The sequence below is a fragment of the Antechinus flavipes genome, chromosome 3, assembly GCF_016432865.1.
Source record: "Antechinus flavipes isolate AdamAnt ecotype Samford, QLD, Australia chromosome 3, AdamAnt_v2, whole genome shotgun sequence".
In the NCBI taxonomy this organism is placed as follows: Eukaryota; Metazoa; Chordata; class Mammalia; order Dasyuromorphia; family Dasyuridae; genus Antechinus; species Antechinus flavipes.
The window spans coordinates 43,145,997-43,162,331 of NC_067400.1; the positions used below are offsets into that span (position 1 = coordinate 43,145,997).

The 16,335-nt window shown below is 35.8% G+C and overlaps 1 protein-coding gene across 3 annotated transcripts in view; it reads right to left on the reverse strand.

The window, feature by feature from the left end:
• Window positions 1–16,335, reverse strand: part of RNF13 (ring finger protein 13) — an 87,708-nt gene that overhangs the window by 17,934 nt on the left and 53,439 nt on the right. For all 3 annotated transcript variants that reach the window (XM_051983284.1, XM_051983285.1, XM_051983286.1), the window contains 2 exons: window positions 8,485–8,590; window positions 4,880–4,973 (listed from right to left, as the gene is read on the reverse strand). In XM_051983284.1, the coding sequence (XP_051839244.1) occupies window positions 4,880–4,973; window positions 8,485–8,590 (200 nt within the window). The remainder of the gene's footprint in view (window positions 1–4,879; window positions 4,974–8,484; window positions 8,591–16,335) is intronic.

Consider the following 16,335-nt stretch of genomic DNA (forward strand, 5'->3'; position numbering starts at 1 on the left):
AATTTGGCCTCAGACATTTAACACTTCCTGCCTGTGTGACTTGGGCAAATCACTTAACCCCAATTGCTCAGCAAAAAAAGAAAGGGCCGGAGATACATAAAATTTTGAAGTACACATCAAAGTCAAAAGAAACATTAAAAAGGTAAGCATGAGTGAACAATTATAAGGGACTCCTAATATGAGACGACACAAGTACCTCTTCTGCACCAACTCACTGGAGTCATATAGGGAGTCTAATTAGACAACGAGTAAGGAATGGTTCTATAATGTCTTGATGATCATAAAAGAATGGAAAGGGAAAAGAGGAATTAATTACACACTGTGAGGTAGAGGAGGAGGACGTAAAAGGAGGGGGAAATTACCTCTTATAACTCAATTGAACAACTAAAAGTCTATACAAACAAACAGGCAATACTTGAACTTCATTCTCATCTGAACTGATCAAAGAGTATGTGCACGCAGACACACACAGAAAGACATTTCACTCAAGGAAACAAGGGGGAAAGGGGATGGGGAGGAAGAATAAAAGTGGATAGATTACAGGAGGGATTAACACTAAGCAAATCAATCTCTAATCAAGGAAATACACAATTATTTATAACAACTCTGGTGGCAAAGAACTGGAACCTGAGAAAGAAGGTCATCCATAAAATGAGCACAAATGTGGTAAATACTACTGTGTTATAAGAAATGTTGAAGATGGTGGTTTCAGAGAAATTGGAAGATTTGTATGAATTGATGCTGAGTGAAGTGAGCAGAACTAGGAGAACAATTTATTTAACAAGACAAACAACTTTTAAAGACTTAGGGTGCCAATCAACACAATGACCAACTGTGATTCCAGAGTCACACAAAAATGTGCTGCCTATCTCCTGACAGACAAAAGACAGTCCCAGAGTTTGATTGAGGCATTTTTTTGGACTGGGATAATGAGGAAATTTACTTTGCTGGACTGGAATCATTTTCTTTTTCTTTTTCAATGGAAAAGAGAAGTGGGCCAGAAAAGAGGAGATAAATTTTCCTTGATTTAAAAAAAAAAAGTTTTTGGTTAAAAACAAAAACAAAAAAAAATACTACAACAGAAATGGCTAAGGTAAAAGTGAAGACCATGTGAGGAACAGTATGCTGACCAAGATGGGTAGATTGTGCTCAGAGATGAGACTTGTAGGAAATCATGTATATAAGACTAACAATCTATTTTCTTCTTAAAATTCTCCACCAAAAGTATTCTTTTCTTTCAACTACTTCAAGTTATTATCCCCATTAACACCCATCTCCACCTGTTCCTGATCAAGTTTGATACTTTTCTACACCAAAGTATTATGTGTACAAGCGTGCAATGTTTCAGTTTCAGATAATATTAAAGTTCACTTGTGTTCCGTTTCCCAACCCTTCCTGCATGTTTCTATACTCATATTTTCATAGACCCCATTATAAGAAATAGCAAGTTCTTTCTCTTTTCTTTTTTATGCTTGTATATCATTCTTCCTCTCTCTCTCTCTTTTGTCCTTTTAAAACCTTCAGAACAGAACTAATCACTCCCAAGTGTCCACTGTTTTTCTTATTTAACTTTCCTAATGCCCTTTGGAGACATTAATTCTGAAGGGATCTTGCTTCTTCTTCCTCCCTATTATATAAAGCACCCAGAGGCTGTCCTCGTCTGAGTAAAGCAGTGTAGCTCTGATGGATACCTTATCTGTACTGTTCGTATCATTCCCCAGGCACCCAGTTATGGGCTCATATGGGGCATTTTGGGGGCTTTCCACTAGAGCTACCTCTGGACAAACTGGCTACATGCCTCTGTCCCTTTACTGATTCCATTAGCAAGTTTGTGCTTCTTAGCCGCTGCTGGTACTGGCTTTACAGGTGGCCTCTTTTTCTGTTAACAGTGTGATGCAAATTTTTTGTGCAGTTCTGGGGTAGAAGTCATCATTTACACTGTAATTTCTGATCATTATTTGGTCTGATCTGCTTCATTTCCCATCTATTCTGGGATGACTCTGACTTCTCCATAATAATCCAGGAAGCTCATTACTAGAAAAACTTCATCATCCTGTAAGACCCCATGAGCCTTAGTTCTCTATCTCACACCTAGTCTCTGCCCCTCTGATGAAAGAGCAGAGTCATGAATTCACCAAAACACCACTTACAAAAGGAGCTCCACATTTCCTCATTTCTCATCCAGCTTCACTACTCTGAGACCTCTCGGACCTTTCTACTACATCTCCAAGTTGAGTACCTTCACTCACTCGTCTCTACTCCTGGCACATAGTAAGCAAATGTTTAGTCAATATTTATTGACTACTGACAGGCCTAAATTCCAGGTTTTTTCCTGGAGTAAGTGTGACAGAGAGGGCCAGCCTGCCATTAGATTGGAAGTCCAATAGGCTTCATTCTTGACCCTCCCCCCTACAAGCTTCTGACATTAGAAGAAACAATTCTCTTCTACATTTTCTCTCATCCCTTGGCTTTCATGGCACTACATTCTACTGATTTTCCTACCTGCCTGACCACATAATCTCCTTGGTATAATTAACTTAGGGATAGGTAGTTATGCTTTTTTAAAAATAGTATTTAATTTTGATGGACACACTTCTTATCTTGCTATCACCTATAATGTGAAATTCTAAAATTTCCTTGTCGGTTTTATTGCCTATCAGTCTATCTGCCTTTCTTCTCCCTTAATCATATTTTTGGCAAGCACATCAATTCCTCTCCTTTCACTGTCAACATTTTTTCATGACATCATCCCTGAACTTGGGCTTCCTTCTTTTCCCTTCCAATCTCAATTCTTTGGTTATCCAGTTCAGCTCTTTTCTACTAAGGACCTCATCACGTTCATGCTCTGCTAAACCTCAGTCTTGGATTATTCCAACCAACCCTCCTGTTTTAATTAATTTGCATGCTTCTCAATAAAGCTTCTGAACAGTTACCATGGATCTCAGCTGACTGGGCTCTCACTGCAGCAAAGCAATTCTTCTCTTAAAGCCATCTAAGTACACATTCAAAACCTTCTCTAGGCCTCCTACTACACCCCTTTCCCCCATCTTCCTATCACACCTCCAATAATAATTATTTTCCAACTGAGCATTTTAATCACATATATCAAAATAAGTTTGTTCTGTGATCTCACTGGTATTGGTATGGTTGTTCCATTCATCACAGACTAAAAACTTTCTGTATTTTCTCATGAAGATTCTCATCCATACCTTTCAATAAATTTTCCATAATAAATTCCACCAAACTGTCTGGACAGATTTCTTCGACTCTATTACTACTTTACTCTGCAGGATGCCCACAGAGCAAAAGATTACCCATTTATTGTTACTTACTTTCTTTACATAACATTCCCATCTCTCTCTCTCTGGTTAATCAAGTCTCTGATACTGTCTTTTATAACATTTTTTGCTAATAAGTCATTACTGGTAATGACAGAACCTATTCCTTAAACTATATCAAACAATTTGTTCTACCTACTGCCAATCCACATATCTGCTTCCCAGAAGGTGGAATGGAGGGGCTGGCCCTGCACTTTAGAGCATGCTCAAATATTCTCTATTCCCTTCTGCTTATTACATGAAGAAAAAGTCTTTTGCCTGGCTGCTAAGGCAGAAATGAGTATGCATGTAAAAATCACGAACAGACAAAAATCAAGCACTCTCTTTCCTGGTAGTGACTGAGGTAAACTCTGTAAGCCTCAGGATTAAGGCACAGCTCCTAAAAATGGACAATTCCCACGCGGACTACCTGACAAATAGCTGGAGAGTGCTTTTGTTTCTTCCAACTCTGTTGAATTTATTCCTTCCTGATAATGGATAAATGAGTATTATAGATGGAATGAACCAAACTGCAAACTTGTAAACCTGGAAAAGTTGGAGAGTCACCAGAAGTCCACTGTTGGGAATTCCAAGCAAAGACTGCCATAGGGGCCACAGCTGAAAGAGAACCTGTGTTTCCCAGCCCAGCAGTGAACCCACACAGCAGCTGATACATCAAAATTTCCTGCATGCAAGGGAGTGACTAATCCATCAACTATGTTTGACCTCAAAATGAGTGTGTAAGGCAAATGTTGGTAGTGGGCATTTTAACTTTGGATCCCACTCTCCCAGGAAATAAGGTGGTGAAGAGAAGAGCCACAGTTGGGGGAGAAATTTTTGTCCTTTGGGTTTTGCTATTTCTTTTCAATAAATATCCTTTTGTGAAGACAATGGATGCTAATTGCTCATCCTCGAATTTCCAATATTAACTGATTAAATGATACTGAGGATATAATATCGTCAGTTTGCCACTGGCAAATGATACTGGGGCAATAGAAGGAATGCACTGGATTGGGCTTGGAATATTGGAAGAATAGATCCACCAGAGTATTCCTAGGATCCTTAAGAAAGATATATTTAGGAATCTTTACTACCAATGGAATTGGGTTGAGAACATGAGACTAGGAGTGCTATAAAGGTAATATTTAACAATTTACCAAATAATCAATATTTCTAAAATAAGACCTACTAAAAAGTATATCAGAACTTTGAAAATGATCATCACAGACAGAAAATGGCAGAGAAAATGTGCCCAATAGTGCCATTCTTTCAAAATTTTAAAAAATATTAAATTTACTTTCATCTGTCTGTGAAAAGGATTTAGCTAGCAAGTATTTAAACTGGAACCTCAGCATACTATTTGTTACCAAGTGGAAGTTGATATAAAATGAAACTATCTTACTCATAGTTCAACGGTATTCTGTTAACAAACTATCCAAAGATCCACATCAAAAGTTCATATTCCCTAAAAGAAGGCTGCAGAAGAATCAACCTAAAGGTGAGATTCCAAAGTATTTAAACCCTACTGACAGCCATTTCGGAAACAAAAAATTTTCACCTACCTTTCTTGAATTTATGTATAGGGAGCTTCTTAAGTTGATCTTTACGAAGTCGATTCCTTCTAGCTCTATGTCTGTCTTGTACAAATTTTGTGATCTAAAATCAAAAGAAAGGTATTATTATATATAAACAGAAAAGGTATTTATTTGTTTATTTATTTTAAATAACTTTTTATTGACAGAACCCATGCCAGGGTAATTTTTTACAATATTATCCCTTGCACTCACTTCTGTTCTGATTTTTCTCCTCCCCCCTTCCACCCTCTCCCCCAGATGGCAAGCAGTCCTAAGGAATTTATTTTAAAGACATCTTAATAAATTTCTTTTTATCCATTTTTTTTGTTTTCTTTACAAATGGCTGCAAAAAGGGTCAAAATTAATAGGATATAATCAAATCATATTAGTGATTAATTTCCCAAAGTCCTCCGCATTTTGCATTGCATTGTATTTGACATAATTAATTTACCAAAAAAGAAGCTTTTAAAATATATGTATCACAAAATACATACATGCAAATTTGTATAATAGAAATCTTATAGATTAAAATTAAAATAATGGAAATGGGGCATAATGGGGGCACTCACAATGGAATTCTGTAATTCTATTACCCCCTGGGCCATAGTTTAGCAAAATGTTCATAAAAAACAAAACAAAACAATAGCACTATTACTTACCCGTAATTATACATACTTGCTTAATTTTATCTTAAACCAATACAATGGCTAACACAAGCATTTCTTTTGGCAAAACCATCACAAATTACAAAATGTTTATAATGCACTTTCAAGAAAAAGCATTTAAGCATTTAATGATGTGTTGAATGGTGTATTAAAAATTAAAATAAACTAGAAGAGCTAAACTTTCTCCTTTTCTAAGGAACATCAAAGTAGTATAAAGTAGACACTCTAAGATGTGTTTGTGTATGTACACGTAAAAAGAAAACAATAAATTAAAGCCTTATTGTCATAGCCCACTATAACATTTTATATTATATCTGAATCACTGTTTAAATGCCAATTAGAAGCAGGAGAGAAGAAACAAAAAAATAATCAAAGTAGAAATTAAAAAAAAGAAACCATGGGTGGTTTCCATCTACAATTACGATGACAAGAAGCAGTGAGCAATATTCTGAACAATTTACAAGAATTTCTATTCTAATATGTATAAAATACAGCTGTATAATTGTTTTAAGAGATTCTTTTCTTCTGTGGGAAGGATGATACAACTAATATCTACCATGAACTTTAAATTATTTAATATAAAAGGGAACTCTTTAATACTTTATTTTTACATATTTGTATTTCATATGTTTGTTACCTTTAAGATGTTTTAAAAAGAAATGAAAAACCAAAACTTCCAAGTTAATGATTATACATTGTATATATACCCAACACAGTGAAAGGCTATGCTGATTTTTAATAAGGCACTCTAAATATTTGAAACAGACACAGACACATAACACAGACACACACACACACACACTCTTTTACTATTTCCTATAAATCAAAAGTTTCTCTTGCCCATGGTGGATATGGAATAGTTATTTGTGCCAATTTAAGGTATAATAAATTGAATCTTGAAAAAAAAAAAAGCTGATTATATTAGCAAAGTTGATGTTCTTATCTGTTTTGATGACTATGGCAACAGATACTCAAAGGGATAAAGATATAAGCAACTTAAAGGGAAAAAATGTTCTCTTACTCATGTCCCCTACACTCTACCACATTGCTACAAAAATGATAAGTATGCTCACTTAGTATTTATGACTACAAGATTCATGTATGACTTTTCTTTCCCCTGTTCTTAGAATGTCAACATGTTGCTGATTCATAGATGGCACTGGTTGATGATATAAATGCAAATCCCTTCAGCCTGTTATTCTACTCATATTTTACATAGTAGTCAGTGAATTATGGTGAAGGTGGTGTCAAACCCAAATAGAAATGAATCCCTTCAGGATGCATATTGATTTAGAAAGCCATAAAATACCATTATCTACGTTACATTATATTTTTTGTTCATTTTGTTAAACATTTCACAATTACATTTTAATCTGATTTGATCACACTGGGGAATTTTGAATGCTGTTGGCACCTCTAGGCCGTGAGTCTGATTTAAGGTTAACTAGTAACACAGGATACAATGGAATGTACAAAAGTTATTTGCCTCCTGATACTATAGTTATTGGAAATACTAAGACACATATTCTAACACCAGAAGAACAAATGAAAACTGGATCATAAAATTCAAACAATTAATTAATCCTTAAATAATTCTTAACTGTAATAGGATGAACAGCCACCAAAGTTATACAAGTGGATTCCAGAAGACAACACAACGTTCAATAAAAATAACAAAGAGATGAAACTAACAAAAGAAAAATATTTCTTGATTATAAATACTGATGGCTTAATTATTTTACAACTGAATGGTATAGAATTTAAAAGTGCACTAAATTCTCCTGAATTCCCTTTTCCTTTTTTAATAGAAGTTTTCTTAGAAGACTATGCTGTAGAAAAGAAGATTAATAATCTTTCCTGCTTGAAAGTTTACCAAGTGTTCAAAATCTTCTACTCAACTCTAACAGTATCAAAACCAATATACTATATAATATGCAATAAGCTGTGTATTAAAGATCAATTCTCAAGTCTCTAGTCACTCCTCTCTACCCGATTCTCTGTTCAAAACTGTCTTTACGCTAAGCTTTTATACCAACCCTTCAACAGAGTACGCAAACTCATACCTTACTTAGAATGGAGACTATTGCCATGAGCCTTCTTTTCTTTGTATTATTATTCCCTTCCCTTGACTTCATTCCCTGATCTCTCCTTTGCTTTAGCCTCTGTATAAGATGATCTTTCTTTCTCATCAAGGCCAACTATATACCTTTAATATCATCATCCTTAAATTTCTTCAGGAGACTGACTCCACATTCTCTAAATTCAGAACCCCAATTCTGGACATTAGTTTCTTCTTTCTCCCTATCTATTTGGCTCTTGCCTTGATATTTAAAAATGCCTTTACTTGACACTAACACCATGGCCCTCCCTCTATCAACTTCCAAATCTTCCTTTTCACATTCATATTTGCCATCTTTGCCTCTCCTTCTTCTCTCTCACTAAGTTCTTAAACCACTACCAGAGCTTTCCACACTACTGAATTCTCTACTCTCTAGATTTTTAAAACATTTATCTCTGTTGATTTTTGTGCCACTATAAGACTGTTCCTATTGCTCTGTCACAGTCTTTTAACTAAACCATCAGTCACACCAACTCATCAACAATTGGATCTGCTTTTCTCACTACATTCTCAATTAGTAACCTCATCAACTTGCAGGAAGGGCTCAATTATACTTCCTACTAAGTAGGTGACAATCAGATTATCTATCTAGCCCTCATTTCTCTCAAGTTGCAGCCCCTTTTCACCAACTATCCAGTTGTTTACCTGGCTGGTTAACAAATTTCCGTTACGATAAGTATGTATTGCAGAAATATTTCATAAAGTCAGCACCATTAGGCATGTTATTCGTATAAGGGGGGAAAAAAAGTGTCATGCTAATTTTTCATAATCCTTAATTCTAGTTTTAAAAATTATTTAAAATTACCTACCATGAAGATGACAATCAAGATGAGACATATTCCCACTATGATGAGGAATGGTATTAGGTAGTATTCTAGAGGAAGGCTAAACTCCGGAACCAAAACAATATGGCCTCTAAGGAAAAACACAAAACAATATTTGCAAAACATCAATATTTGTCAAATCATGTTCTAGAAATCCCTAATGCAGTAGAACAAGTCTCAGGCTCAGATTCTGAGCCTGACACTTCACAGCCAGTGATTGCCCCACATAAGTCCCTTTATCTCCTTGAAATTCAATTTCTTTATCTATTAATGTTTTGAACTTCCAATGGAATAATCAATGGAAAAAAGATAAGGTGCCAAGTATAAAAACTCATTTTCATAGGAAAACAGCAACAAATGAAAATGTATACTTTTGGACATCAAAAATTCACTCCCATTAATTTTCACTAAACTCTTACTCTTTTATGTAATACATAGACCTTAGAAGTGTTTCTAGATTCTCCAAGGTTATGCCCAGAGAGCACAAGCTACAGAGGATTGGGCAGGAAAGGCTTATTATAGGATGAACCTGACAAAAAAAGCTTTGTCATGAGAATAGCAGTTTATGTGTAGGAAGGAAGGCCCAGTCAACAGAAGGCTAACCATCAGATGAGCAATTTTTTGAAATTTAACTCAGAAATATGGTCTGTGTTGATAGAGAGGATAATCATACCAGGGAAAACATGGATTCCTGAAGAACTGGAGCAAAAACACTATTAATGATACACATATGACTATATGTGCATGTAGGTCTGTGTATATGTGTACTTGTGTGTAGCAAATAGTAGTCAATGAAACATGAAATCAAATTAAAAATGATCTATATGATGGTAAGTATATTAGCTATTTAACTAATGCTGGACTTCAACTAAGAAGCAGCTTATTTTCAGGACTAGGTGATAGGCAATCCGACCTTACAATCCCTAGACAATGATCAAGGAGAACACAGCTTCTTAAGCTCTTTGTTTAATGGACTTTTTTAGTGCAGTTTAAGGACTCCTTCCCAAAATCATGTTTTTAAAAACATAAAATACAACATAATATATCCAAAACTGGACTCATTATCTTTCTACCAGAAACCCTCTCCTCTTCCTAACTTCCCTAGCAGGTGCCACCCAGTTCTCAGTTACCCAGAATCAAAACTGCTAGATGTAATTCTCACATGCCTTTGTTCTCATTGTTTCTTAGTCATCTATTCATGTCCAACTCTTCATGATACCATGGATTATACTGTCCAAGGAGTTTTCTTGGCAGAGATACAGGAATGGTTTGCCATTTCCCTCTACAGTGAGCTATAGCAAACAGAGGTTAATTGATTTGCCCAGTGCCACACAAGTAGCTAGTGTCTGAGGTTGGATCTGAACTCAGATCTTCCTAATTCCAAGCCTAGACTATCCACTAAGCCACCTCGCTGTCTCATTCATTCTTTTTACCCCCTCCCATATCTAATGAATGGTAAAACCTTGTCCTTTCTGTCTCTGTAACAAATCTTGTGTGTGTGTGTGTGTGTGTGTGTGTGTGTGTGTGTGTATACCCCTTCTCTCCCATGAAAAGACCATCATTTCACTAGGCACCCTCATCACCTCATACCTAGATTATTGCACTGGTTTGCTGCGTGGTCTAGTTTCTTCATCTCTCTCCTCACTCCAAACCATTCTCTACTTGGCTGTTAAAGAGTTAATCCTCCTAAATCACAGATCTGATCATGTCAATACCCTTCAACAAACTTCAGTGGCTCCCTATCACCTTCAAGGCCAAATGAAAATCCTCAGTCTGTCTTTCAAAAGTCCTTACTTCGGACCTTCCTTTCATAACCTCCTCCCTTTCCCCCCTGGCTTGCTCGCTGTTTCTCAAACATGAAACACCATCTCCCAAGCCTGAGTTCTCACTGGCTAGCTGTCTCCCATGCCTGAAACTCTCTTTGTCCTCATCTCCACGTGCTGGCTTGCCTGACTTCCTTCAAGTCTTCAAGAGATGAGAAAGTAGTCAACATTATCAAATGCAGCAAAAAGATTAAGGTGAATAGAGACTAAGGAAAAAAATCCACTAGAGCTGTGGTCTAGATCAGGGGTCCTCAAACAGGGGGCCAGTTCACTGTCATACAGATTGTTGGAGGGCCGGTCTATAGTAAAAACAAAAACTTTGTTTTGTGAGCCTTTAAATAAAGAAACTTCATAGCCCTGGGTAAGGGGGTTAAATGTTCTCAGCTGCTGCATCTGGCCCACAGGCTATAGTTTGAGGACCCCTGGTCTAGATAGTACTGCTAACTTTATGGGAGAAAAAAATTAACAGAAGGATTAGCTGAGATGGAGGATGAGATGGCAAAATCCTGGGTGGAGAGAAGAAGAAAACTAGATTTCCTCCACTAAACACAAGCTAATTTGTCTTTTCAGGTTATTTTAGTTTCTTTTAAAAATCTATTTCATTTGGAGCAGAAGGTGAATCAATAAGATTATTAATTTTAAGTATTTATTTACCTCTTCATATTTAAAATGTCATTTCTTGCCTATTCTGTCAAACTCTCCCAAAAACTTCAATATGACACAATTCCATGGCATATCACCTAATTTAAAGACCTCAAAATGGCAACAATGACAAAAAAGGAATAGATTTTTAAATACATGATTTTTTTTTACAATATTTTCTGAATATTTACTTGTTTCATAACAGAGCTGTAATCACCTACCTGAGAGGATTACTGTGTCAAATAAGATCATATTGTAGACACTTTGTTTATCTTAAAGTGCTATTTAATCATTTGCTAGCTATTATCTTCATCCTCATCTTCATTCATCCTTGCTTCTTAACATTTGTTCTGTTAAATAAATCAGGCATATAGAAATAACTAGCAAAGGGAATCTTCCCTAAGAAAAACATGCCTATTTCTATTCTATTTTTCCAAACTGTTTTGATCTTGATTGCTAAATAATTTTATCTTTAGTAATAAAAAAAATGCCATTATTTATAAATTAGTTATTTTTAGCCATCAAAAGTAGTTTTTATGGTATCTTAGTTTCCTTATCTATGATGGAATATAATTTTCACCTATAAATATGCTACAATAACTGGGTAATGAGAAGAATTCCAAATCTTATACATGAATATTTCTACACTTCAAGGCTAGTACATATCACACTTAGACTCAGAAAACCAGATCAGTAAGTCACAGTAACAAAAGATACTTTCTACAGGGATAATAAATATTCTATTGTTCCAAATTTAAAAAGCAGAAATACAGTAGAGCACTTTAACTTGATACCCCAGACATATTATAGTCTATGGAAAAATAAGATTGGGAGGCTATTTTTCTTTTTCTTTTCAGATTTAAACAAAGAAAATTTGTCAGATTATACCTATAAGTACATTCATTTAAAAGGATAAATAACTTGCCATGGAAGTTTGTTTTTTGTTTTTGTTTTTAATACAAAAAAGCAGCATCAAAGCCAAACTACTCATCTAAAGAGTCTCTTGCTATAACAAAAGGAAGATGAAGATTGAGCCTTAGATGTCTGTGCACCATATTCCTCATTCTTTAATAAAATCCACAAGAGGAAACAAAATTAAAAGCAATGAAATGTCTCTACCACTTAGCCAAAGTTTTGTAAATTGGCTGGATGAAAAAACTAGAAATGCTTTGTGATCACTTTAATATTAACCATGCTATTAGTTAATGAGCTAATACTATTATAAAAAATTAACAGAGTTTCATGAAAATGACCCTGTAATCAGCATACGGTGCCCAGCCTTTATGTTACCGTAACAAAATCCCATGCCTGATGGCCGACGCACCAGACACACTCTGGCCCCCCCTACTGGATGCTCGCTTAGGAAGCCAGATGAGGAGAGAAAGGAAATTGGAACCACACATCCAATACTATGGAAACAACTACAGGAAGGGAAAGACATTAAAAAAAACATTTCTTTTGAAGAGCTTCTTGTTTTAAGACCTCATGCCTAATTCGGTACAGTTCCGCTAATTGTACCGACTTAAGACTTTGAATACCATGAGATTCATTCTTTGGGCACAAACAGAAGATGACCAAGTTCCAATCAGGTCATTTCCACAATTACTGCCATGACTGCCTTTATTGAGGAGTCCTGTGGAAGGTTCCCATCTGCTTCGGGCATCCATCTCTAAGGGCCCAGACACACGCTAAGGTCTCACACAGGGCCAAAGGGCCCGGGGCTCCGCTGAGGAGGCAGGTCTCTTAGCCTGCTTCCACTGCTCTGGCCAGTCAGTCCCCAGGGACTAGCCTGCACTGAATCCTCTGCCTTCATGCTTCTCTCGTGGAGAAGCAGCCTTGCCTGGGGATCGAGGTCACAATGAGGTGCCTCAGCTCACTGAGAGACTAGAAAGAGCAGGGGATCAAGTACCATGTCCCCCAAATACTCAACTCTTTGATATCTAGGAGAAAGTACTACATAAAGAGGTGTTGTATGTCTTCAGGTTGTAGCTAAAGTGATTCATTAATTATAGGGAATAGCACAGAGAAAAAAATACAGTAACTGTTAAAAGGGCTATCCAATTTCATCCATAAGTACAAAAAGGACCTGTAATCTCATCAATGTACCTACTGCCTCCAACAGTGCCAAATAAAATACTTTTTTTGCCTGTCCTTCCTGTAAAAATGTTATCCATGTCCCTGCTTAAATCTGCCCCAGGTGGTCTACCTAATGTGCTTTGGAGCCTCCCTCATTTTCTCTCCACCTTATGAGGATATAAACGGATCACTGCTATCCCTTGTTCCTACCTTTTTCTCCATTTTCCTTTCTAAAAATTTTATTTTTTGCACAGCTTCTCCTTTGCAATTCTTTTCTTCTAATGTGTTGCAGCCTTTTCAAATTCAGCATGAAATTCTCTACTGGATGGTCCTCAAATGAAATTTTTCAGAAACTGCAATCTCCCTAACTTATGGCCATACAACAACATTGAAAGAATGTACATTACTGTCTGTCTTTATCTCACTATTTCTATACCCCTGTACTTGTCTCCATATTATTGTCTACTCTGTCTCTCTCAACAGAAAAATAAACAGGTACATAAAAGAAGCCTAATGTTGCACAAACAATCCTCTTTTTCTGTTCTAACTCATGCAAACGTACATTCTATTTGGTATCTAGTGATTTAAAAAAAAAAAAAACTTTGTAAATTCCCCAAAACAACCCAGCACCCTTTCCTTCGCACTCTTTCCTTCTTCTCATTCTGGGTCTAACTCATTGCTCCTTGGCAGTCTCTATTCAAAATTTTATCTATTCAACCATTCATCAACCTAACTACCTGGATGACTTCACAAATTATCCCAAGACTCAGATTGTACTTTTTTTTTTCTCTCTCTCTAAATAAGCTAAGCAAAATTCTTTAGGTAAAAACTCTTTTAACTGATCATGGATCTTACTTAGAGGAGATTTTGTAATGAATGTTACAGGGCTTGACACAATCAGCACAATGTTATCCCCAATCAGTGCAGGGACTATTAAAAGGAATAGGCATTGAATCCTTGACTAGGATTCTGCACTCAATCTCCTCCAAGACAGTGGAAAATGAATACTTGAAAAAGGATGATAAAATACTTTTTAACTGAAAAATAGAGTAAAATCATGCTAGCCCCAAACTTATGCTCTGGGAAGGTACCTAAAATCGGCTGCACTGAACTTTTTGTTATTTTTGTGCATGTCACCTTTCATCCTGAATTTTAAATAGCAGCTCTCTTGTACATAAGAGATGCTCAATAAAATGTAACTGTTGGATGAATTATAATATACTGTGAAAGCAGGGTTTTTTTTTTAATTGTGTAAAGAGTCTTAAATGAAGAACTCCATTCTGATCACTGTTTCAGAATGTAGAATGGAACTCATGATTCTTGATTTGATTGCTTGCACAAATGATCATAAAAACACTCTCAGGAATAGGAATGAGTGTGATTTCAGTTTTTTATTAGTTCATTAATATCTCCTTTGGTTTAACTTGGTGTTATCTTTCCGAATTTTCCCATTGTCTCTCCATGTTTCTAGTGAAACATGATGAAATTTGTGCTCAAAACACTCAGACACTGGAACAGAAAATTATGTCTCTGTAAATGACTGGCAAGAAATGATATATTTATTAGGATTGGTATTTATTTCAATACTTCAATGATATGTAATGTTGATAAGGGTAGATCTTACATCAACTGACTGCAATCTCTCCATAATAGATAATAAACTGAATGAAAAATGAGTAATAAATTAATAAATGAATGAAAAAGCTTACTAGGTATTTACTATTTGCAAAACAATGTGTTAGATGTGTTAGAATAACAAGACAATCCCTATATCAAGACTTCACTTTCTAATAGGAATAAATGGTGTATACAGAAATCTTGAGCTGTGAATCAGAAGGAAACAAATAAAGTTCTCTGGGTGCAGTTGCAAAGCAGATTTAACACTGGTAGCAAGAACTTTCGTTTCTAAGTCTTCAGTAGCTGCAGCAGCTGAGAAAGCAGGGGCCGAAGCAACTGTTGGTGGCAGTTAGTGAAGATAACAGGTCTCTTCTCCACAAATGTGGAATAATGATGAGGGACTGCAATTATCTAAATTACCTGCTAAAGCTCTTGATCTGTCTAAAGCAGAATTACTAGCAATTTTTTTTACTTATTTTAATTATTAAAAGGAAGAGGAACTAGTGAGAAAATGTTCTGAGAGTTATCTTGGGCAAAAATTTCATAATCTTTTGGTTAACTTGATAATGAGTCTCTGTATATAACTGGGCTGGTCCGTGTACAACAGACAAATTATAACCATTCTTAGACCACATTACACTGTGAAGGTGATTCTCAGTTCTCTGATTTTCTCAGCTACCAAACCACAAAATGCTTCTAGCTTGAGCCTGGTGATGATTAGAAGGCATTTTAACACTCTAGAATCCATGGTTATACAAGTCCTCTAGAATTCATTAGGCTTACTTTCTTGCTCAAAGTAGGATTCAATTTAAATTTTACCACTAAGAAAGGCATTTCTCATTACTTTGAAAATCAAAACTTCAGTCTTCCTTAGCAAACTATCCCTATTCTGACCCAATCAACTCAGTTCAAGGCAGTATGTCATACAACTACAAAGGTAATAGAAAATTTGGGAGTGATTCTGTATCTTTTATTGAAGGAAAATTTATGAGTTGAAAAGGGAATTAAGAGAATGAGAGGAAAAAGAAAATATAGGACTGATAAAAGAAGAATTCTTGGACTAAGGGTAAGAGGAGTATAGGAAGGGGGGTAAAATAAATCTGAGATTGAAAGGAGAAAATAAATGCAAGATTGAGTTAATGATAGTAAAATCTACCAACCAACAAATCAATGTCATTTGTGAAGAGCCTGAGCCTCCAGTTCACACTTTTCCTTCCCAAATACATTCAGTACTTAACTTAGAATCTATTTCTCTTCTCCAGCCCTTATAACACACTGATCTCCTAGTCCTTTCACTAAGCTTTCTCAATCATATACAGTTCTCATCACAACCTCACCTCATTTTCTGATGCTCAAATAAATGTCTTAGGTACCAGAATGCTTACTGATGTCACTGCTTAAAATCATAGAAAATTCCTTAACAAAGACTACAACCAGAGAAGTAACTTCATTCAATGACTAATTATTAAGCAGGCATTCACCACTCACTATCATAGAAGATGTTCTATACAAGGTCCAAATGAAAAAGGGATTCCCAAACAGATATTGAGATCTTCCAGAAATTCTTTAGTTTACAAGAGCAAATTGCTGCTGTTATGCCAATGGCATGAAGGCCAACAACATCTTTTTGAAGAAATCTAAAACTAGTCTAAATAAATCAGTATAACAATTTATTGAG